We start from the raw sequence: 26,531 nt of genomic DNA on the forward strand, positions 1-26,531 counted from the left end.
ACGCCTTACATCCCACGCTAATCATGGCTGGTTGATCCTCCCGTAATGCCCTGTAAAAGTGAGCAATCAAGTGCGTATCCTCGCCCCAATTAAGAAGACCGTTCAAATCGCTGAGGCCCTGGGAGCCAACGGGAAACCATCCCAAATCTTGCGGGTTACACTCTCAAGTTTTACATATTGCAGAACCTGGCCAGGGCCCACCTCAAACAAATCCCAAGCCTCAGAAAATGAAAGAAAAACTCACCATTAGTGTACATATCACTGACCACCTCACAACCACCCAATCGCCAGGCCTCCATCGACATTGTCCTTGCCATATCCCGGTACGGAGATAGATCCCATATCCTTAATTCCCTATCAAAGGGAGCCTGCCGGATTACCCGCTTCACCACCTGTTCCCAAATCCCAGCCATAATCCTCACCAGATATGGCGCAGCAGGGTCTGATCTTACCCCGGACATGAGAATGTGCGCAAAAGATCGCTCATCGCACACACCAGCATACAATCTCTTTTCCCAACTATCAACCTCTGACAACCATTTTGCTGCATATTGTAGCTGAGTTGCATAATAATAATGTTTGATGTTGGGGATCGCCAGCCCCCGCCTCTCCCCCATCTAGGTAATTCTGCAACACAGACAGGGCCACCCTGCTTCACCTGCCCGCCCATGCTAGGGAAATCAACAGGCTATCAAAGCTTCGGAAAAGCCAAGCAGACAGCGGGTACAGGGAGTTCTGCACCAGATAAAGGCACTGGGGTAAGAACACCATCTTCGCTACTGACGCCCGACCCATAACAGAGAGGGGCAACTTATTCCAAAAAGTAACCGAGCGCTCCAGGCCCACCACTACCCGCTCAGTATTGTGAGTGTTATACACATCCACCGAGTTAGCGACCCAAATACCCAGGTACCGAAAGCACCTCCCAGCGCAACCCCACTTCAGGGAGCCCGACCAGAGGAACTCCAACAAGAGACCCAAAAGGGAACAGAAGTACTGATCTTGAGACCGGAAACAGCCCTGAATACCGCCATCCTCTGCAACAACTCCGGCACTGACACGCGAGGATCCCGCACATAAACCAATGCATCATCAGCATACATAGAAATTACGTGCACGGTTCGACCCACCAGGATCCCCCACTGCACCATCTCTTCCCGGAGCCAAATCGCCAAGGGCTCCACTGCCAGGGCAAACAGGGGAGGCGTTAGCGGGCACCCCTGCCGTGTACCACTGCCAATCTCCCAGACATCTGAGGTCTCTCCCCCCACACGCACATGCGCTGTCGGGCAGTGTACAATAGTTGAATCTATGCGCAAAACCCGGAACCAAGGCCCATGCCCCGCAACACCTCCAATAAATAGTCCCACTCCACTGTGTCGAACGCTTTCTCCAGGTCGAGAGACACCAGTGCCAATTCCAACTCCTCTCCCTTAGTCTCCTGCAGAACATGCACTAAGCGATGCAGATTAAAGGACGTACTGCGACCAGGCATAAACCCACATTGGTCTTCATGCACCAGACCTCGAATCACTCCTCTGATTTGAGTGGCCAGGATCTTACAGAGTATCTTAACACCACAGTTCAACATGGTTAGCGGCTGATACGAAGAGGGATCCGCAGCATTCACCCCTCCTCCCCCCCAGGCTTGAGCAATAAACACACTGTACCTTGTTGCATGGTTTCCGGTAACCTACCGCACCCCGCGGCTCCTCAAATACTTCCAACAGTCGTTCCCAAGTGTGGAGGAAAAAGCCTTATACATCTCCACGGGAAAGCCGTCCCCTCCAGGGGATGTGGATCTTGCCAAAGCCTTCACTGCCTCTCCCACCTCCTATGCAGTGATCGGGTGGACAAGCGCATCCCTACTTTCCAGGTCCAACCTAGGCAATCGCAACCGCCGCAGAAACCACTCCGCATTCCGCGCCAACGACTCAGTGCTAGCCCTACATACCTTTTGGAAGTGGGACGCCAATTCCTATAGAATGTCACCCTGCCCCGTTAGCAGCACTCCCTCGGTTATCCCTTATGCCCAGTATTGGCGGAGCCTCCACCTCCCATTTCAGGATCCACGCTAGGAGTTTGCCTGTTTTGTCACCTTCTCGATGCAAATGCGGACTATAACCTCTCAGAGTGGTTCTGCTCAGTGTGTCCGAACAAGTGTTCACCTTCTTGTACAACTCAAGCTCCTCCCGTCTAGCGGCGCTCAAGTCAGGAGGCAGCCGCTGTACCTCCCCCAATTTCACCTCTAGAGCTGTAAGATTCCGCTCCAGTTGTCTGCGCACCCCACCTACCATGCTTATACACTCACCCCGAATGACTGCCTTCATAGCCTCCCCTTCCAAGCCGCGGGGCGCAGTCGTGTTCCAGTTTATGTCCAGATACTGTTTAATGGCATCACCCACTTGTTCCCGACATCCCTGATCAGCAGCAAATCCGAGGTCATACGCTAACCTCGAGGTGAACGTGGGGCTGTCTCCCCCCACTGCAACTGCAGCCGAACCGGCGTGTGATCTGACAAAAACCGACCCAGATGAATAACATGCGAGCTATCAAGACCTCCCAACAGAAACCAGTCCAATCCAGAATGATTATCATGTGTTCTAGGATGACAAGTATATTCCCTACCGTCAGGGTGTTGTTCCCTCCAACCGTCCCAGAGACCCAAGTGCACCATCACATAGCACACATCATTAATAAATGCTGAACTAGTTTTGCAGTTGATGTATGTGCAGATCTACATGGTCTGAATCTCAGGCAGATACCAGATAATTACTGACAGATGAATTGTTGGTTTCTCACAATGAAATGTGATTTCTGAAAGTTAACTTCAAACGTTATTCTAGGTTAAGGCTCCACTTGTTTAGAATTGATTGGCATACCTATGGTGTTTCATTAGTGTATAATTTTTCATGAAAGAGAAATCTATTTGTGGGTAGTCAAATATTAATCAGCTAGTTAACTGCCCGTTACTCCAACAGCCTGTGAAGCATTAATGGTTGTGCTGATCCAATTACTCAGCTTGAGCAAATTAATTAAGGTACTGATAACAAAGAGGCCTAAATACAAACTACAAAAATGAAAAAAAAATGAGGGCGGTGGGGTGGATTAGAAGACTAAAGCCATGCTGGTGAACGAGAATGAACAAGGATTATAGTTCAGATTTATTTTTGGTTGGTCGTCAGGTTGACAAGAATGCTCCAAGGTAAACTATATCCAGAGTATGTTATAAGTCCTAACTGTAACACTGCAATGTGACGACAAATGGAAAATCTGAAATAGTAGGAATACGGTGAAAAGGCAAATGAACAACTGTTTCTTTCTTCACAAAGAAGACTATTCCCTGTTCTAGTCCCCTTACCCACTAGTAAAGTAGGTGTGATACTTCCCACTCAGCAACACAATGAATGACAGGCTGTCTTCAGTTATACTCAATCTGGTCTGTAGCTACACCTCAAGTGGGGATTTCCGTGCAGACATTACTATACTAAAAAGGGGTGTGGTACAAGATGGCTAATGGGGACGCTGAGCACCATAGCTCGCTTCTTTGTTTGGGGGGTGGGGGAATGGTTGGGGGGGTTATTTGTTTTCTGAAAAGTTGCTAAAATGTAAAATGTATGCTTGTTTTTCTGTTAAGTAGAGTCTATTGGATGTAATGCAGAAGGTATAGAAAATGGATAGGCCTGATGTATGGGCACACTAAGGTAACTTTCATCTAGTTCAGACAATTCATATCTGGTCATAACACAAAATTGTTCACAAAAATACTTATTACGTGGATGAGTATGTATGCCCCCAAACAACATCTATTAAAGGGACTTCATAATTGCAAGGAAAAACCTAAAAAAGAAGAGAATTGAAAAGTATGGTGAGCCAAGAAACCATAGCTTCCCCCAAGTGCACTGCTCACAACTTCAAAACAATGGCTCGGATGACACTGCAGTGGGGGCTAGCACACCAATCACAGAGTTTGGCATAAAGCCATATGCTATGTACAGAATGTACCATGAAAAGCTAACAGACAAGTAGTGTGACTCGTGGGGCAAGGACTGATAAACACATCCATTGTTTATTTCTCACCGAAAGAAGCTAAGATAAATTAGTAAACAAAGGATTTCAGTTCCTTCTCATAGATAAGACAGAATGGCTAAATTTTCAAATCCTGGACAAGATCAAGGCAAATCAAGTACTCAGCATAAATGCTTATAAATTATTACATAGTTCAGAGAAGCTGTAGTCTGGTTGTACACAGGAGACTGTAGCAGAGCAAGACTTCACTGGAAATTAAAACAGAAGGAACTGTGGGCTTCACAACAATACAGGTACTTCAACTGCATACGTTTGTACAAGTCTCTTCAAACTGTTGTGTTATGTTATATTACTTTTTAGGGTGCCTACTTGCTCCAAATGGGTATTCAGTTGCTTAAAACGTCTACAGATGAGCTTGGAGCTGGAATATAGGGTCTGAGCCAGGAAAACTACTAAGTCTTCAGTTTCTTTTTAAAACTGAAAAAGTTGCCAGTCAGTCATACATTAAAAGAAGAAGGCTTAAATTAGGGGCTTCCAGAAAGTGACTGCCTCCAAGCACATTCTGAACATTTCCATTGTCATTTGAAATCTACAATATATTGGGTACACCATTCTGTAAAAAGGCATTTTCTGAGGTGTGTAATCTTAATGAGGCAATGGAGTCAAAAAGCTACTTGATTTGTTTATTAAAACTATTGACCACTGTGTCAATATCAGCATTCAAGTTGAAGGGAAATTTTTGGTCCTGGTTCTGTTACCAGGGTCTAGTTTTAGTGCTGAGATGGGAAGGTAGGGGGAGGAGAATGCATGAGGGGAATGCTGAAATTAATATGGAAAGTATCTATCAAGATCACAGACTGAGTGGTGTTTACCTTTAGGCTGTTAAAGCTGGTGCAGATAGAGTCAAGTGTGTCACCAGCTTCATGGGTGAGTGGTAGCTTTAAGAGAATTGGAAATAGTCAATGTGAAGGTTAAAATCACCTACATAATAAAGTTGTTATGTGCAAGCAAGGAATGATGAGATGAAGAAGCCTGAGATTGCACTGTTCTTTAGCTCTTGGGGAGGGAGTTGGAGGGGGGGTATGAGTCTGTAAATTACAGCGCCAGGCATAAAATAGCAAGCACTAAACGAGAAGCTAAAATTCTAGTTTTCCACTCAACTGCAAGTTGTTGTATCAAGAATGTAACTTTGACACTGGAGTGAGCCAAGAGGGAGATGCCTCCCCCTTCTTTTAGAGGGTCCATCTACTCTCATAATTGTGTAGCAGGGAGGAATAGCAGTCACTAGAAATGGATTGGAGTCTTTATTGAGCCAAGTCTCTGAGAAACAGAGGTCTGGGAGAATGAGCAAAGTAGGTCCCATATCTGTACTGCGTGTCTAGAGAGTGACCCGGCATTAATATAAAGGCAACGAGTGTCAGCTTCTTTGAGACAGAAGAGAACTGCAAGTTTGCACCTGAAAAGTCGTTATACGGCATTGCAGAGATGGGAAAGAAGATTGCAGGGAGGGGCATGAGGGGTTAGACAGGGGTGGGTACAGACAAGTAAAACAATAGTTCAGTCAGCAAGAAGAGCCCTTACAAATTACATGAGAGGCTTTACAGCGGCCACTCATGGTTGGCTGACTACAGTACCATAGCTGTAAGGAAGGGTAGGTCAGGTTTACCTGCACGGCAAAACATTTTCCTTTACTTTCAACCTCATGCTTCATAGGCTAAGCAAGCATTAAGTGCTAAGGGTGTCTAAAGATAATTTTAATTATCATATTTCTTACAACTTAACAGTGGTATTACCCAGGCATCAAAGCAGCAAAAATAGCTATTACCGTGAAGACAGTAACCACCTTTTCACTACGTAAGGCAACTATCAAGCACTGAACTCACTGCTCACTACCTGCTTACTAACAAGAATGCAAACTTAAAGTTAGCCCCCCTTTTGGTCACCAGATACTATGAAAAAGAAAGGGAAGGTTAAGTAGGACAGTATGCCGGAAAGACATGTATTAAAGTATTCAGTCTCCTCACTTTCTTCTCAACAAATGCATGCCTAGAAGCATCATCCTTCAACACACTCCCTAACTTATTTGCCAGAATGTATGCATTTGCTTACACTTCCATTCTGGGATCTCTTTTGTGTGCCTTTTGGGACATCAATCTTTTGAAATGAGATAAAGGACAATATGATGCATATGCATCCACAGGCCTTATTCTTTAGGTACCATGAGTGACATTATACAGTCCAAGGGCAACATACTGTCCCTCAACCTCCTCCAATAAACATAGACAATTTGCTCAACTTTAAAAAAAATATATATCTTTTCAGATTTCCTTAAGATTCTACAGCAGATTTTGCATAAAACTAGCCATTATTTCTGCATATCTGCCCTACTTTGTGCTATAAGTGTTACTAACAAATAGTTGCACAAACACATCAGCCCACTCCCACTCCCACATGCATATCTCATTGAACACCAAGGCTGAGCTCTTAGATCACCACTGGGAATTCCTCCACTTCCACTTCCACCTTAAAATGGTTACGGATCCAACAGACAGAGGGTGGTATCTGATCTCCAGTGTTTTAAAGAAAGGAATATAACCTTTAAAACAAAGCTACGTAATTAAGTTGATGAACTGCTCTGTTTACTGGGGTTTAAACTAGTCAAGATTGGCCCTAGTCAATTAGTTGAACTTTCAAGGCACTGACAACCATTTATAGACTACATTAATAAAATCCATTCCCTGGTATCAGTTGTTCCTCTGAGGCTTTCATTATCAAGTTAATAATGCACTAAGGAAAATCAACTGCAAAAGGTGGAGGGCCACAAATAAGCCTACTGAACATAAGATACTGCCTCTTCATACTCTGCACTGCAGTCTTCCCAAACATCTATGCTCTGTCCCAGTCAGCTAAGACCTGTTAAGGCATCTACATGCAAAACGTTTGTTATTTCATGAAGTTAAAAACATATTTTTTATATTTTGTCTCACTGGAGTACCTCATTGCAGGGTGGGTTGCCGCCCTGGGAGCAATGCACTTCGAAAGCTCCAACATAAGTCTGTCGTAACTCCCACTCCACTCTGATCTGCCCACTCTCAAATCAAATCAAATCAAATCATTTATAAAGCGCGCTACTCACCCGTGCGGGTCTCAAGGCGCTAGGGACAAAGGGGGTGGTTATCGCTGCTCGAACAGCCAGGTCTTTAGGAGTCTCCGGAAAGCGGAGTGGTCCTGGGTGGTCCTGAGGCTGGTGGGGAGGGAGTTCCAGGTCTTGGCTGCCAGGAAGGAGAAAGATCTCCCACCCGCCGTGGAGCGTCGGATGCGAGGGACGGCGGCGAGTGCGAGGCCAGAGGAGCGGAGGGGGCGGGTGGGGACGTAGAAGTTGAGGCGTCTGTTGAGGTATTCCGGTCCCTTGTCGTGGAGGGCTTTGTGTGCGTGGGTGAGAAGTCGGAAGGTGATCCTTTTGCTGACTGGGAGCCAATGCAGGTGTCTCAGGTGTGCGGAGATGTGGCTGCTGCGGGGTACGTCGAGGATGAGGCGGGCCGAGGCGTTTTGAATGCGTTGTAGGCGATTTTGGAGTTTGGCTGTGGTCCCAGCGTAGAGGGTGTTGCCGTAGTCCAGGCGGCTTGTGACGAGGGCGTGGGTCACGGTTTTTCTGGTGTCGGCGGGGATCCAGCGGAAGATCTTGCGGAGCATGCGGAGGGTGAGGAAGCAGGCGGAGGACACGGTGTTGACTTGCTTGGTCATGGTGGGAACTCCCTTATCTCTCTCTTTATCCCTCATGTTATTCCCTCACCTTTACAGGTGGTTTGTCAGGGTACAGTGCATCACTTCTACCACAATCTTACCTGACCAAATTCTCTTTTCCCTGTAAATCCATAACCTATCTCACGTCCTTCCACCTCCTTTGGAAGGCATAAAATGTGCACGCTGAAACATCTCATTTTTAATTCAGGATTCTTTGCACAGGCTTCCAGGACCCTCACCTTTTTCGTGTGGTAATATTATTCTGCAGAGTATGCAAAGCATCCATGTCTTCTGAGATTGCCTTTAACAGTAAAGACAGTTCGCTGAGGTAAATTTTCTGTAGCCTTACAGTACAACCTACATTGTTGATCTTAACTTGCAACAACTCTTTCATTAAGAGAGAGTCAGTGATTGGATTTCTCCTCTGACTGGATGTGCAAAAAGGGATCCCTACCCATTGTGCCTTCTGAAATGCTTAGTCGGTCAAGACATTGCATGTACAAAATGGAAACTTTACCAGATCTGCCATTTAATAATAAGTCTATCAATAACGTGCATCATTACGTCCCCATATATTGCTTACAGTTCGTTTAAAGATTAACGCATCTGGATAGACAGGGTACTAAGTATGGTTTTGTTTAATTCTATACTTGGTGCATTTTGGAATTACTTTAATGGTTACATCGCCTCACATTTTCAAACAATATCACTGATGCATGCCATACTATGTAACAGTGTAGAACTTGCATGGTGTAATCCGGATAAATACATATATTTATATAAGAAAGCATACAGGTACCTTGTGAGAAGTAGGTGAGCTACAAGGAGAAGGCATACAAGGCATGGCCAGGCGATCTAAGTGAGCCATAATCACAACAGCAGTTTGTCGAAGATCAATAGCTAGTTCATTGTCCTGTGGCAGGGTCAGATACCTCAGGAAACTCTCATTGGGCGTCAGAGGGCAAGAAAGAATCTGCATCATAGAAACAAAATAACATGCAGCATTTCAATGTTACGTTATTGGCATTCATGCAGAACACTTCTACCACTGGAATGACAACACAGCACTGTGCAACTTGTGAGACACATTATCACAATGTCGAATTGTCAAAAAGAAGTAGGTTATATAATGACTATTCGTTAAAAAAGCAACATTTCAAATGGTGAAATATTTAATTTCTTTAAAATTGTGCCATGAATAATTAGGTAATAGTCATCTTTAGATTAATAAAAAAATAGACAGCACCAATCTAGTCAGAATTCTGCATCAAAACTCAGCTATATGCATTGGTAAACTGACAAGTGATTTGAGGATCACCGAACGCCTTCCCTTTGTAATCACTTTGTTAATGGCTTCAAATATATATCGAAGGAGGTTTTTTATGATGTCCCTAAACTATGCCTGGAATATGTTCCTCTCATTTTAAGCTGACAATGCTGTTTACTGTGCAAGTTTGGAGAATGGGTCAGCACTAATTTTAGCTGCTTTCATAAATGTAGTGTTCCAAATTCAAGGTTTTGGTTATTTATTAGAAACAGAAGATGAGGAATAAAATCTAATTTAATGACTCTACACTAACCCAGACTGCAGTTTGAATTCTAAAACTTGAAAGTCTGATGGCTGTCTCATTTCACAAGAGGTACTAAATTATATTAGTAGCAGACTGTTGTACTGAACTGTTGAGCAGGTCCAACCTGTTATAGCTTACTACAGCGCAAACCAACTTCTTGAAAAGACTGTCATCATTACCCCAACCTAATTCATCTATACTCCTGTATGAAGAAAAGGGACCCTGTAGCATCATCCACCAAGCTCAACTGAATCATTAATTACTGCATTTAGATTTAAACAAACCTAGGTGGCGCAGAATTTAAAGAATTTAAAGATACCAAGTGGGATTTATTAAGGGGTGATGTCTCTCACCTTGCTTAATAACATTAAGAAATGCACGTTAGCACTGGTCTTCATGTAACAAGGTTCTCCTCTGACTCCGACACTATCTACAACAGCTTCAAGGCTAAGCAGAAATATTATGAGTGGTTTCAGTTTAATAACTGAGATCAGCTTATTTTAGCTAATGGAGACAATGTTATTGTTATAATAAGAAAATCCAGGGAAGTACAGCAGACCAAGCTGTCCCTGGCCCGTACTTCTATTCATACTGTTAGTAATGTGGGCTCAGTTGACCCTCTGCAAATGGTACAGATCCACCTCAGTATTTTCCAGTAATTCAAGAGGTATACCGTATATAGGATATATTATGCAAAGCCCATGCTTCATCAGAGGCACTTCAAGGAATTGGAGCAACTGTAGGCACCCCGCAATCAAAAGAGTATGGATGGGTTTAGATAACAAAGGTTCGAAGCTACTTTGGGGTCGATGGATTTCTACTAGCATAATTTAGAAGTCACCTCCTACGGCTTCAGAAAGGATGTGAGGTGCTGGCAGACACCCACACCATGACTGATGTTGCAGATATTTTATCTTCAACTTTTCATTAAGTGTTAATGCACAATTAATGCATTCACATCTTTAAGATGACCCTGTCTGATTCATCTACATACTACCAAACACTTCATATAATGTTACAGGCACTTTCTTCAGACAGCTCGAATAGGAGCTCTGATCCCTGCTACACAATGCTAAGTCTCCACAAACAGCAATGGTAGCATTATATAGGACACTAAATAATGGGGGCACACCCCTACCCAACACCCAGCTTTCTCAATTGATTGATACAAGTAGGGGAACCATTGGTAGAATTAAACAGACTGACCATGGGGGATAAAACATAGATGCATTAGATTTCTCATGTTCTGGAAAGAAGTCACTCTTCCAGGCCACAAGGGCTGCAAACAGAGGGTGGGGTGTAGCCACAGCAACACTTTGGTGAAAGGGCAGATTGAAAGAAGGTATTACACTGAGTATAGAAGGTAAGTACGCTGAACGAAGGTATTAGAGGATGGGATGTTTTAAGGATATCTGTGCTGAGGGCACTGTGGACTAAGATCACATTATGAAGTCTGAGCACTTTAACAACGGACAAAGATTTGAGTGAAATATGTACAAAAGTAGCGTGTACTTGTTTTTGCAAAACACAGAGCACTCAGTTTGCCTTACTTTGCAAACTAACTTACAACAAATGAAAAGCATGAATTATTCAAGGCTTGGTAAATGAATAATAAAATGAATGCTTCCCGTAGTTACAATGTTAGCCTATATAGTTGTGGTTTCTTCAAGCTTTAATAACGTTTCTACAAAATATTCATCGACAATGTTGAAATGGTCTTTTACCTGCATTTCTTCTTCGGTGTTTTGCACATCTTTATTACAGATTATGTTTTGAAACCGTTGGAGTAATGGCAGAAGGGGAGCAGTGGTTCCTTGTGCTGATCTCTCATTATCAGTCTCTTTTGTTCCATTATTCCAGAGCTGAAGAAGCAGCATAACGGCAGAAAGCATTTGGCTGAAAGAAAAAGTATTTGTGATTGTTTGTGATGCAAGACATTTGGTGTGCACAGCCAAATGGGCAGGAAGCAAGCTAAATAGTACTTTAATGGTAAGGCAGCACTTACGGTATAGGAATAAAGGAAATTACAGTGACAAACATTAGAAAACATTTGGTGACTGAGAAGGATGTTCCTTCTTAATATGAGGGATACAGAGAAGTAGTAATGATTTCTGAGCACATGGTACGTGTTTCAGTATGAGAAGATTATTAGTAAACTGAGGAATCTTGTACATAAAATGATTTGTGCACCCTATGCTTCACTGCAACCAATGCTACTAAGGAGCAAATACAATATTGTTTTGATCATGACATGCAGTTTTTATAAGACCTGCTGGCCTCTGGATCACCCAAATATTCCTGTGCAATATTATAACAAGCAGGCCAATAGTTGTGGGATTTGATGGGATTTTCCTCTTGTGTGCTCAGCAGAGGAGGCTCTCGGAGCTGCTCCTGAGACCCTAGCATTCATTACTCCTCTACTGACTGGAAGCATATAAAACATCACAGGGATGGGGAGGAGCCAAGATGGCCACCGAATCGGACGCTTCAGAGCGGAGCTCCGACTCGGGCCTGGCCTATAGATCCTGGTGGGCGCCCCCGGACGGGGAGCCTCAACAACGGTGATCCGTGCCGGCCCCCAGGGCATCCCTGGAACCAAGGAGCAGCCGAATCGCTGCTGAACTCGATGAAGCCGCGCCGTCCCGATCGCGGGACTCCGGCGGCATAAAGGAGGCGCTCGACGAAGCGGCTCCCTGCGCGCAAAATTGGAAGCAGGTGAGGAGGGGGCTACGGCGACCGGTGGTCTCGGACCCCCGGGACTCTGGTGGGGCGGGGGGGGCCCCGAGCGCTGGATCGGCCCTCGCGGGCCCCCGGCTGCGAGCTGGCCCACGGTGCTCGGTCTGGAGACCTTGAGCAGGCGTAAGGAAGCCGCCCCGGCACCAGGAACGCACGGCACAGGGAACGACAGCCAGGGGCCAGGGCGAAGTGAGATGCGCCTGCCGTAGGCAGGCGGCTGCATCCCCCACCCCCTCCCGCCCTTCCTCCTACACGCGGGGATTGAAAGAGACGCCACCCGGCCCCAGCTGGGACCGGCCGAGCGCAATTAACCCGGAGACTGACCTTTCCACACCCCCCTTTTCCCCCCAGAAATTTTAATCGTAAGTGAACGGAGGCGCTCCCACGAAGACGGCGTGGACCCCCGGGGTCTCCACCCCCCTGGGCCTCCACCCCCCCCCCCCCAAACAGGGGACTCCATGAGGGGCTCCCAGTAGGGGGCAAGGGGCTCATACAGTCAATATACTGTGTCTCGCCGGATCTGCAGGAACCACAGCGACATCCTACACTACTCTCTGGACCTGCCTCGCATAAAAAACAAAGAGGCCCCTCCAAAAAAAAAAAAAAAGACCCTGCAACCTGGGAGAAGCATAGTCGCACTCAAAAGCACACGTTCACCGAAAGATATATCCAATTACTCCTTCTATCCCTGGTGGATAGTGACATTCGTAAGGAGAAGAAATGGCTGGGAAATCTAGGATGACAAAGAACCAGGAGCGAAATACGCCGGGCCTGGCACATACTGAACAATCGCAAAATACAACCCTGCAATCACTTGAAAATACACTTCAAACGCACTCAGTGCAATTCGAAAAAGTACTACAGGCTATCATGGACACTAAATCTTCCTTAGAGCATAAAATAGACGCAGTAACGCAAGATTTAAATCTACTTAGAGTGGACCACCAGAAACTGGCAGAGAGGGTGAAAACAACGGAGGATACCCTAACAGCGACAGGCCCAATTGTATCAGACAACCAGAAACAAATACAACGGTTAGACGCGGAAGTAAAGACCCTTTGGAGACGGGCCGAAGAAGCAGAAAGCAGATCCAGAGGTAACAACATTCGCCTAGTGGGGATACCTGAATTCCCCCCGGAACAAAACCCGGAGCTAACAACAGAGCAATGGCTAATCAAAGAGGTACTGAATAGCTCCCCCCTCCAAGTTCTTCTTGGTAGAACGAGCAAATAGAATCCCGGGCAGACCTCCACTCCTGGGTCAGCCTCCTAGATCCCTCATAGTGAGACTCCTGAACTACCGGGACCGAGACCTGATTCTACAGCGTTTCCGCAATAAAGGTCCAATCCAATTTAAGAACGCAGTGATCCACGCATATCCGGACTTCACTCAAGAGGTACAAAACAGGAGGAACTCTTTCGTGAAAATCAAACAACGACTCCGGGAACACAACATTAAGTACGCTCTCCTCTTTCCAGCTAAACTGAGGGTGAGTTTGGACGACCGCACACATATCTTTGCTTCCCCAGAAGATGCCTGGACATGGATGCATGCCAAAGGCTTCGCGCAATCAAACGAGGGTGCACCTGAGGAGGAAGAATGGACCGCCGCCGCAACAAGGAAACGTAGCAAGCGACGCCCAAGGAGCCACCCCACTGAGAAACAGGCGGCAGAAGAAAGAGCGAAAATACTAAAAGAAACTCCGACACTCATGCAAAACCCTTTTGAGCCACTCCGGACGACTCATACATCTGCATCAGATTCGGACTCGACCAACTTAATTTCAACAATCACGGAAGCGCTCAGAGGCCCGGACATTACTCCAAGAACAGCAGACGAACTGTGAAATTGATAATGCATTAAAAGCAAGACTGTTAGAACGGGCCAGGTCATTAGGAGTCCAGATTCCTGAAGTGGCTAAAGCTGGAATCGTAACATAAACCGCATTGACTCCGAAAAGTATCTTTTCGTGTTTTAAACTGTTCACCAGTGATTATGGCAGTATAAACATGGTGGGCGGCGGGGGAGGGGGGACAGATAAATGAGGGGGCCCTCTCGGGGGTGCTCACGCAAACGCTTGTGCACATTCACAGACCAGGTCTGAGGAAGGGTGTGTGCTCCGCATAGATGACACGCCCGACCCGAATGAGTGCCCCCCCACGAGTATCCGAATGGATACTGGCCCCACAAAGAAACAAAGATGGGGTTCTTCTTTTATTTTTTTTTCCTTTTTTCTTTAAGTTTGAGTGGTAGTAATCGATTAGAGGGATTAGTAAACATGGTGGGTGGGATAGGGGGAGTTAAAGGGGTTAGTCGAGGTCAACACCGCCAGCAGGGTACACTAACGCGCTCGCCAGCCCTAGTCATAGACCTAATAAAATATGCAGACAACTGGAAGGAAATGGGACTAAGAGGGAACAAAAGAAGGCAACACCACACAGGGAAATATGGCTCAACAAACTGTAGCACACGCACAACAATATGAGATAATTACGTGGAACGTAAGGGGAATGTCCACACCGAGCAAGAGAGCGCAAGTGCACGCACGCCTCAAGCGCTTAAAGGCCCACATAGTTATCCTACAAGAAACACACTTAATGGAAGATGGATTACAAGAGATTCAGACGAAATGGGGTGGGCAGGTCACAGGCACAACACACTCAGCGTATGCTAGAGGGGTATTGATCTGGATAGCAAGAGGTGTCCCGTTTGTCAGAACCTCGCACAAGATTGACACAGGGGGTAGGTATGTGATAGTGGAAGGTCACCTAGATGGGAGACAGTTAGCCCTCATAGGGATATACGCACCCAACAATGCGCAGGCGAGATTTCTGGAGTCGTTAACCCCGGCGTTGCTGGACAACCCAGCGGCACCCACAATATGGGGGGGGTGACTTTAATTGTCTCCCGGACACAGAGTTGGACAGATCGGTTCCTCCTAAATCAGCAGTAATATCCAGAAGCATCAAAAGCCCACTACAGAAATGGGCGGATGACATGAGACTACATGACCTTTGGCGACTACAGCACCCCAGACAGAGAGAATACTCATTCTATTCTGTGCCACACAAGGTGTACACAAGAATAGATATAATCTGGGGCACCATTGACATATGCGCGCTAACGAAGGTGTCAGAATATTTAGCTACGACACTGTCGGACCACTCCCCGCTCAAAATAACCCTGGGCTGGGGCGGGACCCGACAGGTAATCTCCACATGGCGTCTGCAGCCAGAAGCGCTCCAGGACCAGGCCTATGCAGAGGGACTTGGTACAGCACTAAAGCAATACTGGGAAGTCAACTCTGACTCCGCAAACACAAGAGCAACGGAATGGGAGGCACATAAGGCGGTAGTAAGAGGGTTCTGCATGGCAACCTCATGGGGGGTCAGGCGCGCCCTACACTCGGAGATAAGCAAATTGGAAAAGGAGCTGAGAACACTCGAAGTAGCGATAGCCGGTAATATAGCATCATACGCCACACTAAAAGAAGCACGCATAAAATACAATGCAACGGACTCCCGTCTCCGCAAACATGATCACAAGTATCACTTAATGCGTCAACAATCTGAGGGGGACAGGTCGGGCAGACTGGCTCCTAAAGGGAACCCAGCAACAGACCCCAATAGGGACTATAAAACTAGATAACAATGAATGGGTCTCCACGCAAGCAGATATAAACAGGGTGTTTAGGGATTATTACACAAACTTATACACAAAACATACGGATTTTACACCCGGTCAGCTCGTTACTTTCCTGTCGGGCGCTAAGTTAAAACAATTCTCATGAACACGCCGAAGAACTAGAAACCCCATTGAGTGTGGCGGAACTAGAGGCCGCATTAACACAAATGCCAAGAAACAAGGCACCAGGAATGGATGGCCTCCCAATGGAATACTATGCGAAGTATTCGTCTCTCCTGAAGCCCCACCTATTAAAAGTATTCGAAGAGGCCTGGAGACACAAGGCACTACCCCCCACACAGAGGGAAGCAGTGATAGCGGTCCTGCCCAAGCAGGGACGGGATCCTACAGATGTCAAATCATATAGACCACTATCACTTTTAAACACCGACTGTAAAATACTGGGCAAAATGTTGGCCAACAGGCTGGCCCCAGTCATTCACACACTGATACATGAAGATCAAAACGGCTTCATTCCCAAACGTAATACATTCCTAAACACTCGCCGACTTCTGGGAGTGATGGGAAGCACCCCCCCTGAGGCATATGACGAAATGGTACTATCATTGGACATAGAAAAGGCTTTCGACACGCTGGGGTGGGATTTCCTATTCGATACCATGCGGGAAATGGGAATAGGCCCAAAATACATACAGTGGGTGCAGACATTGTACTCCGGGCCACAAGCAAGGGTCAGAACAGGCGGAACGATATCTGAAAGCTTCCCGATCGCAAGAGGCACTAGACAGGGATGCCCCTTATCTCCCCTGCTATTTGCTATTGCTATGGAGCCCCTGGCTGCTCGCCTAAGATTGAGGGAGGAGGAATGGGGTATACTAAGGAACGGGACGAAACATATAATATCTCTGTACGCTGACGATGCCTTGATATACCTCCGGAATGGAAACAAAACAATACCGTCAGTAATGACACTCCTCGCTGAGTTCGGCACAGTGTCCGGACTGGTAGTAAACTGGGAAAAATCGTGCGTATTCCCCCCTAGTCGCTCGGCCACTGTCAAACCGAGCTGCAACCTTAACCGGGCGCCTGAGATGGTGCTTTGACTCATTTAAATACCTGGGGGTTCAAATATACCACAAACCGGATGACCTCAGAGACGGTAACCTGGGGAGAGCACTCGCCTCCATTAAGGGATCACTCCGCTTCTGGGGCAAGCTGCCATTGTCACCAATGGGCAGAGTCGCAATAGCAAATATGCTGATACTTCCCCGCCTGCTATACTATTTCTCTGCGCTGCCACTCTTGGTCCCCAAGAGCTTTTTCCGCGAACTTAATGGTGTACTGCTACAACTCATATGGGCAGGAGGCAGAACGCGCGTCGCTCTTACCACATTACAACGCCCAGTAGCCGAAGGTGGCATGGGCGCCCCAAACTTCGAGCGCTACTATGCAGCTGCCCAGCTCCAGTGGGTACTGGACTGGATACATAGACCTACAGTAGCAGAGTCAGCAGGAGTGTTGGCCAACCTAAAGGGTACACCATTGGTCGCATGGATGGCAGCCGGAGCCCCGAAGGGAATAGCTGGCAAACCACAATTGCAGGTGGCGCATGCATGCTGGAAGAGATATATTCAGGGTGGACGCCGCGCGCTTCCCTACTCCCCTCTAGTGCAACTAGGGGCCCTTCCGGGCTGGGCTAGTGGAGACAGAAGAAGGTCTTTGACGGTGTGGGCAGAGGCGGGCATCGAGGAGGTCGGCGATTGCTTCGAGGAAGGGAAATTAATGACCTTCGAGGAAATACGCGACCTCACAGCAGTAAGCCCAGGGCAATTTATGACATATCACGCCCTATGCCACACCATAAAGAAGACATGGGGGTCGGGAGAACAGGAACCCACGACCTCCACTGCAGTACACCATATGTTGCAATACGACGGCCAACTGCAAATAGTGTCGAACTTGTACAAGGTACTTAATAAGGAGACGGTACCCGCCCTGGGGAAAGCACTAACTAAGTGGAACGACGTGCTCCCACTCCCGATCACGCAAGAGGAATGGCCTAGTGCCCTACTGCACACTAAGGGAGTATCGAGAAACCCTAGGTTCAGATATACGCAATTAAATTATCTACACCAAACGTACCTCTCTCCAGCCAGGATTAAAAGTATCTTCCCTAGCTCGGAGCCCGCTTGCCCAAGATGCCGTGCCCCGCTGGCACATTTCTATCACATGGTATGGGACTGTCCCCTAGTACGAGAAAAGTGGAGCGCAATAGTGGTAAAGGTATCTGAACTGACGGGACTGGCACTCACAGCAGAGCCTAAATCCTGTTTGATAGGCCTGAGAAACAGAAACAAAAAGCACAAGCACCTACATAAGTTTATTGATCTAGCTTTCGTAATGTACAAGAGATTAATAGCAATGAACTGAAAGTCGGCCGTCGCCCCGGACCAGACGTCCTGGCACAACGCGACACTAAGATGGGCCAGCGCAGAACTGATGGTGCTAAGGAACACAAAAATGGGACCACGACAGATGGGCAGTGAGGTGTGCTAGATCCTGATAGATAGACTAGATGCCAAAAGCGACGAGAAACCGCCCTGAACTAAAACACACGAACAGCTGCAAATAGTGGTCAGTCTCGACAGCTTCCCATCCCGCCTGCCCTACTAGGGACTCTGCAAGCGAGAGTCCCCGGAACGGTTGGCACCTCCCTACACCCGAGAGTAAACCAGGGGTGTTCCATTATGATCGCCCACAGAAGCGATGCGCCTATACACCATAATGCAAGTTATATACTCCACACTCAATACGCATATCCCCACTGTGTTAGACCTTCCCCCACGCAGCACATAGGCGCCAGCTCCACGAGAGTATATACCTGATGTAACGGAATAGTGCCCATATTTGTATTTTGGCGAGCGACTGTTTAGGAACCAGTTTTGTTCCCCTTATTTAATGTGCGATAATGACCTCAGTTAAGTTGTGAAGTTAGTGTGTTAAACTGTGTATCAGCAACGCTATTGATGCAATATATTTGTAAAATGAGACTAGTAAATGTTGGAAGCAGAATTAAAGCAAAAATGTAATAAAAATATTTAAAAAAAAAAAAAAAAACACATCACAGGGATGCAGGAGGAATATATTGGGAATTTGGATGCTGGGGCGAGCTCTGTGGTTTATAAGGGATTACAGATATAGATGGGGGACTAAGTGACTGGTATGCACATTCCGTCTATTACTTACTAACGTTTGACAAAATCTGTTCTAAAACAGAGACTTTTGTTGCTTGTCCTCAAATTAATGGAGGGGCCCCACATAATACTACTTGCAATACTCACACTGTTTATTTTAATTAATAGGTACAGATAAACTTAGTTTAGAATAATGTAGTTGTACTTTTTCAAGCATCCTCTAGGACAGAAATATCATGTTTGAGTGTTGGTGAAGCCATTTTGGTGTGGGGTACCCAAGATCCTAAGTGGGGGACTCTTTTTGCCTACGGCCTAACAAATAAACACAAATATTCGTCTATAACAAAACCTATTTCCACCTACTGGGAAATAAAACAAAAATAAAATTAATTTATAAGTCAACAGAAAGGATACAACATTTGCAGTTGGATTGGTTACTTACTTTATAAAGTCACAGGAGCAGGAAGGTTGCCGCCATACTAGAGAAGCAATCCATTAGGCACTCATTTTAAGAAAGAAGGAAGAAATTACATAGCCTACGGATATTTAAAACCTAAAGTAAAGGGATTTTCCCCTAAATAACTACACCCACAATATAAGGTTCAGAGTGTACCTTGTCCACAAAGCACAATTTAGACCAGAGGTTAGAAGAAGTGACTCGTACGACTAGGATAGTGAGTGTTTGCACAACGAATGCCTGTGATCCAGGGATGACAGTAAAGAAGCAGAAACATAGACGTAACACATGGACTATAGGGGCTCATCGTATATTCCACTATTGCTGGATTTGGGCACCTGTAATTGGGCCGTAAGGTCACGCACTACACTGTCCAGCAGCCTGCGTGGCAAGAGAGCCTCATTCCATCATTTTTCGCGTCTGGAGGCGCATATAAGGAACTCTGTGGTCCTGCTGTGCTGGACGCAACCAGGCATGTGCCCGGGCTAATATAGACCAATCTCCCCTGGGGATTTAGGCCAGAGGATGGTACCTTGAAACAATATATCAACCTCCATCTGATACCAAAGCAAAAAAAAAAAGGCCATGTATTCCTATGTTTTGCGGATCTTAGTAGTACCTTCAATTTAGTTAATCATGCTAAACTGTGGAAAGTTTTGGAAGATCTGGGGGCACCTTCAGATATATACTTGGCTTCTTAGCACAACTATATGGCCATCTAACTGCAAGGGTACGGTACGGGACAAATGAAGTGTACCCCTGGCTTTAGAATAGGGAGAGGTAGTCGCCAAGGGTGCGTACTAGCACCAATCCCATTTTCTCTTTATAGCAATGGGGTGGCATGCTCACTTACGACAATTGCCAGATGACGCTCCAAAAATAGGCAACAGACTGTTATCACAAACTGCCAATGTCCTCCAGCGACTGATTGAGGGCTTTGTGGTATTTATGGAGGAAATAGATATGCGTATGAATTTGGATAAAACTGTTGTAATGACTTGTGGGCAGGGGAAGGCTAGGAAGAAAACGTATACAATCAAAGGCCAAAAATGTGTGGAGGTGAACAGCTTTACATATCTGGGGAACAGCTTTACATATCTTTTCTAATTTGGTTTCTTGGAACCAGCATCTACAAATCCTTTAAAAAAAAATTGTAAAAACAGAGGCTATTTTCACATTTTCAAACAAAAGAGGTAAAAAGCCCATTAATTAAATTTTACAAATTTATAAAAGTAAAACCATTAGTAGTGTTATGTACGGTTCTGAATTATGGGGTTCATCAAACATTAAATATGTAGCCTGCTTGCTGTTTCAAGCTCAACCTTATCATATATGGTACACAAGGAATTAGGATCCCCTTTTAGTGAAAGATTCTATCCATATAAGGGCACTTCTAACATGGCATGACATTTGGTCTAAAGCAGGGACAGGGTTCACAAAAGAGGTTATTAGAGGTTGTTTAGCCCTAGAGCATCGAGATAAAATCCCAAAGTTTGCACATTTGAAGAATTTGTTGAAAGGTATAGGTATGAGCCCTGACCTAGATGACCCTTTTAGTACTGGCTACTATAACAAAAAAACAAAAACAAAAAAAGAGTTGAAGAAGCTGTTAATGGGTCAGAGAGACCGAAAGGGAAGCTAGAGAAGGTATGAAACCCACAGTTGTGCGATATATGTGTGGTTACACAGACAGCACTGTCCAAAGGTATTTGTTAATAGTACCAAATATCCAAGATAGGTTTTATTTAACCAAATGAGTTTTAGGGCCCTGCATTTCATAGTAGCATTCCCAAAAATTGGGAAATGGACAAAGAACCTACTGAATTGACCTTGTGATGGCCAATCTGCACACTCCACACAGCATTTTATGCTATCCTGTAAACTTTACCACACTATTAGGAAACATTTGTTAAAACCATTGTTCATTGCTAATAGATTGTTTTGTTTTAATGAAGCTTTTAATTATTTATGCAAGTGGAGTACTGTAGAAATCTGCGTTGAGGTCACAAACTTTATTGCTCGTGCAATAAAATGTAGGAGAACATATACATACTTGGAGGAACTAAGTTATGAGAATGAGCAGCATGATGATAACCAACAGGGTGGAATTATAGAATACGTGTGTTTTTCTTAAGGACTTTTCCTTATATCAATATGTATATGTTTAAACATTGTTTTTTTGATTTTGTGCATCTTTTATGGATTTATATCCCAATTAAGATTGATTTGAGTTTTAATAGTCTGCAATGGGGGTCAAGCATGAAATTAAATTAAATGAAACACGGACAAACAACCTCCAACACATTTCTACATTTCCCATGCTGTAGGAGCAACTGTGGTTGCTGCTGTGATCCCTTTTGAAGTAATTTCTTAGACTGCTGCTTTTGTCCATGCTGCTGTGGTAGCTGTAGTTGCTGCTATGACCCCACCTTCCTGTGCTGGCAGATACGTTTGCTGCTGTTTCGCCTGCTGTGGTGACAGCTGCTGTCTTTTCTGTGGTTACAAATGTGATCTGTGCCACTGTGACTATACGGATGTCAGCTATCTCCACTACTGAGGTCTGTATTGTGGCAACAACTGTTTAGGAAGCTGGTGTCACTGATCTAGTCTCTAACTACTTTTGCAGCTATTGCTGCACATGCTGCAGGTAGTTTTGGTCTCAGTAGTTTGCATAGTTTTTTCTGACTTTTCAAAAACGTTCTTTATTACATTTTGCAGCATTACAATACATGTGTTTTTTTTATTTGCATACAATGGACCAAAGTGCGATAGATTCAGCAAGAAGTACATATATGCCTCAATACAAATTACACACTCAGGGACTTGATAATAGCCCATAAACATAAAGAAACAACAACGTCGAGCCTGTGTCCCTGATATAGGTAAGTGCATAGTGGGCATTTAATCTGACTTGTGGCCCCGGACAGGCACACACCAAGCTTGGTAAGAGTGCTGCAGTAAAGTCCAGGAGAAGCACCATACTCTAGCCTATGCCATGCTGGTGGCCTCATCAGCAGTTTTGGTGGTCGGGTATTACTGTTCGGGTTGGCCTGGAGTGCATAAATGAGCTTGTCTCAATCTGCTGCTATGGGGCACCTGCGTAGGCCACACAGTTCCTCTCGCCTCAATGCTACAGATTCTGTTTCTGTCCATTCAGTCAGAACGGCCTGCCAATGTGTGGCCCTGGGAAGTACTTCTGCTTTCCACTGCATCGCAATTACTCGCCAAGCCAGCAACAATACCAAATCAATTAAATGGGTGGTGACCCCCGTACTCATTTACAAATACACAACTGTCAACGTGGTTGAGGTCCTGCTGACCCACTGCTCATGGGGCTATCAAGCAAACAGCATCCCAAAAGGTTCTTGCAAGACGAAAGCTCCACAACATATGTAGTATGTCAGTGTGGGGAGCTGGACAGGCAGGTGATACTGCCGGATAAATCCTGTGGAGTCTGGGCGGTGTTAGATGTGCTCTATGGAGCATATTATGTTGAATACATAGAAAACAGGCATTGCACAAGACCTTTCGTGGAAGTATAAGTTCCCTTTTCCATTCCTTGGGAGTCAGTGGGTGCCCCAGGTCCTGCTCCTATTTCTGCCAAAAGTCAGTTTTGGGGGGGTGGGGTGGTTAGTCCTGTGCAGGATGGCTCTTACTATCCAGGATACAAGCCTCAGTCCTGTGCTTAGTGAGAGTGATTGTGTCAGCCAGTGCATGTGTGGGGTAGTTTGCTTATTGTAATTCCTCAGATCCTTCTAGTTTGAGGACTAGGCATTTGCATAGTGTTTTCTGATGTGGTCCCAGTTATGCTGGCAACTTTTCTTGTGCCTGACCTGGTGGCAGATGTGGTTGCTGCAGTCATGAAATTTGTTTTTGCTGTTGTGTGTCTTGCTTCAGTGTTAGATGTAGTTGTGCTATATTATTACAGTTGTTGCTGCTGTTTCATGTTGTTATGTTGACACTGTAGTTTTTGAATCTTTGGTCTTTGCTGATGGTACAGCTATTACTGAAGTTTTCACTTGATGGTATCAGCTGGGTTTACACCTTTGGTCTCTGTTGTGGTGAAAATAAAATGGCACTGCTTTGGTTGGAACTAATGCTGCATCTTTTGCAGGTACTGTGGCAGTGAGACTTGTCGTGTGGCTCCTCTTCTTGCTTCTGTGGTCTATCTGTAGCTAGAGTTATTTTAGGTGCTACTGTTACCGACATGGTTGTTGATGTGGTGATCCCTGCTGTGGTATATAGTTGTTGTTACTGCTTAGGTCACTCCCGTGGTCATTACTGTCCTAATCACTACTGCAGTGGGACAATTGCCATGCAGACTGTATAGCACTTTACACCGATGACGTCCTGCTTTTTCTAACGGACCCTGCGGCCCCCGGATCCTTTGACAGTTTGAAGAGGCTTCCGGACTGAGTGTCAGCCCACCAAAATCTGTCCTGGAAGCCATGGCCACAACTGGGGACTGTGTGGCATGGCTGAGTGACATTCATGTGCACCGCCTCAGTTTCCACTAACTTGGCATCTAGGTAGCACTCCACCCTGAGCTGTCTGGTCCCTTAATCTATCCCCTCTGATGTGGAAGACTATGACTGATCTGACCAAATGGCAGTTCCACCCATTGAATGTGATGAGCAGGAACGTTCTACAAAATGATGTTATTACCACAATTTCTTTATGTCTTTCAAAATCTCCCCATGTCTCTACTCCACTGCCACTGGTTCTGTGAAATAGATAGACTGTCGACATCATTCATCTGGTATAACTCTAGACCATGGTTAGCCCTTCAGCACTGCCAACGTGCTCCATATGACGGGGGACTGGGGATGACCAACCTCTATCTGTACTACCTTGACTCCCAACTCCTGTTGATTAATAACTGGATGGACTGGGTGGTCGGACCCAGTGTAGCGGCTGGAATTAGTGTAGCTGGGATTTCCTCCGATCATGTCCATGCTATATGGAGCCCCGATTCCCACCACTGTTCGGTGGTGATTTGCTTAGTTTTCCTCGCTTGAAGGGCCACCCTCCAACACACCTGGTGGGACATCCGGCTTACCCTCCTGACCCCCTTATGGCATGGCACTTGGCTGCGGGAGGTGGCTGCATTGCAGGGCTTCAGGAGTTGGGACCTAATCACATATTGCATTGCTGATGTATGGTCTGGAGCCCACAAGTGCATCTTTCAGGAGCTTCAGGACACCTATACACTTACTTCTTCCCAATTTTAGAAACATGTCTACAACTGAGACGCGCCTATTCTGCCCATGTGCCAAGAAGGGCCTCCTTCCCGGAATTCAGTCCTCTTGAAGCTAAACTCTTTGTGGAGCGCTGGGCAGGGAAGGCATATCACAAATCTACTGTACTCTGGTAATCAACACACTCGGCTCACTAGATCACCTTCAGGTGTGCTGCGAGGGTTGGCTGGGTCCCCTTGAGGACAAAGATTGGAGGGATGCCATGATGGTCCACCGCACCATAACCATTTCTGCTAGATTACGTCGGATTCAGACTTACTACTTGCACTGTGCAGACTACGCCGTGCAGGATTCCTTCCTAAACCCACCTGCCCCACTGCTCTGCAACCCCCAGAGATTTTAATCATATGGTCATGCCACTTGGTTCAACTATACTGGACGACCACAGTGGTGGAGTTTTCTGAGGTCTACGGTTGGGAGGTGGAGCACTCCCCTCTGAATTTACTGCTTGGGATCTTGGAGGGGGCGGGGGCTCTAGGGCAGACAAAGTGTTTCTTGGTACTGCCACACTGGTGGCAAAGAGCATCATAGCAGCACAATGGAAAAACCAGGCCCCACCAGGGATAATGCAGTGGTGGAGTGGAATGGTGTGTGCAGCAGGAAAAGTCCATTTTTGAGGCAAGGGGCTGCTCAGGAAAGCACAAACCGATATGGGGATTGGGTCATCTGGGATAATCCAACGTTTAATTGTCTTGTGTGTGCTGCCTTGGTTCCCCTCAGTCACTGCCTTGTAATGATATATATTTTTCGTTGTTGTATGAGGTCTTCCTAGAGTATGCTTTATTGTACCAACAGTGTCGTTCTTTGTGGTAAACTTCAATAAAAATTGGTTATCTAAAAAATGTATATATATAGACAGGAATGTGGCCCAAAGTAACAACCACTGGCTCAGATTAATGCAAGCATCCCATCCATCATGTTTTGCTTTGGCTAAACTCTATGGATCATCCAAAGAAAGTTAATGTATATGGACACTTATAGGTTAGAAAGTCATTTTGAATGCAATTTAGACCTTCTATTAAGAACCATAGCAGTGTAATTAGAATATGCAGCAGACAGCAAGAATCTGAGACCAGTGAAGGTACTATCCAACCTTATGAACCCTGAGCATTCTATATAGGAAGCTTAAGGATAGTGTTTCAATACTGTAATCTAAAAGAGTACAATACGTAGCCAAAAAGAGAAGGTCCACTTAGGAATGTACTGATATCACATAACTGATAATATGGCACTTTCCACAATTCAGCATTCAGTGCATTTTCATTCATTGCCACAGTGCTTCCCTCCTCCAGTGTTAGAAATTGGGTCTTTAGTTGGCAGTGGTATGCATACTGTCCAAGCAGGGACCACAATCCTAGTCAGGGTAAGTCAGTTACACTCCATAAATTAACCGGTGCTCACCCTCTGGTAGCCTGGCACAGAGCAGACAAGCTCAACTTAGGAGGCAATGTGTTAAGTATTTGTACAACACTTAAAACAATAACACAGTGAAACCACCCAAAAAAACTCCACACCAAAATAGAAAAATAGATTATGTTGTTATGTACAAATCAAGACCAAAACAATAAAATCCAATACGTAGAAGTCGAGATCTGAATTTTTAAAGACTATCTCTGAATGTGTTGCTTAGAAGCTTAAAGCGGCAACAGGGGCCATCTGGTCACCCTAAGCCCAGGGTAAATCAAAAAGTCCAGGCCGACCACAATAGAGCACGGGCCCGCTCCAAGAACCAACCTTGTCCCGCTGAAAAAGTACCATCTGTACATCGACATAGAAGGTTGATGCAAGAAGCAGAGGGGATGATGCGAAGGCGATGCGCCTGTTCCGAACTGCACAGCCAGAGATATGTCATTGAGCCACGTAGTCGTCGATGCAATGTTCTCGAGCGGCAGTGCGG

The 26,531-nt window shown here is 45.6% G+C and overlaps 1 protein-coding gene across 4 annotated transcripts in view; it reads right to left on the bottom strand.

The window, feature by feature from the left end:
- Positions 1 to 26,531, bottom strand: part of HERC2 (HECT and RLD domain containing E3 ubiquitin protein ligase 2) — a 1,448,528-nt gene that overhangs the window by 1,274,434 nt on the left and 147,563 nt on the right. For all 4 annotated transcript variants that reach the window (XM_069204283.1, XM_069204284.1, XM_069204285.1 and 1 more), the window contains exons 9-10: positions 11,069 to 11,240; positions 8,573 to 8,746 (exon numbers count right to left, since the gene is read on the bottom strand). In XM_069204283.1, coding sequence (XP_069060384.1) covers positions 8,573 to 8,746; positions 11,069 to 11,240 — 346 coding nt within the window. The remainder of the gene's footprint in view (positions 1 to 8,572; positions 8,747 to 11,068; positions 11,241 to 26,531) is intronic.

The sequence above is a fragment of the Pleurodeles waltl genome, chromosome 8 (assembly GCF_031143425.1).
Source record: "Pleurodeles waltl isolate 20211129_DDA chromosome 8, aPleWal1.hap1.20221129, whole genome shotgun sequence".
Classification (NCBI taxonomy): domain Eukaryota; kingdom Metazoa; phylum Chordata; class Amphibia; order Caudata; family Salamandridae; genus Pleurodeles; species Pleurodeles waltl.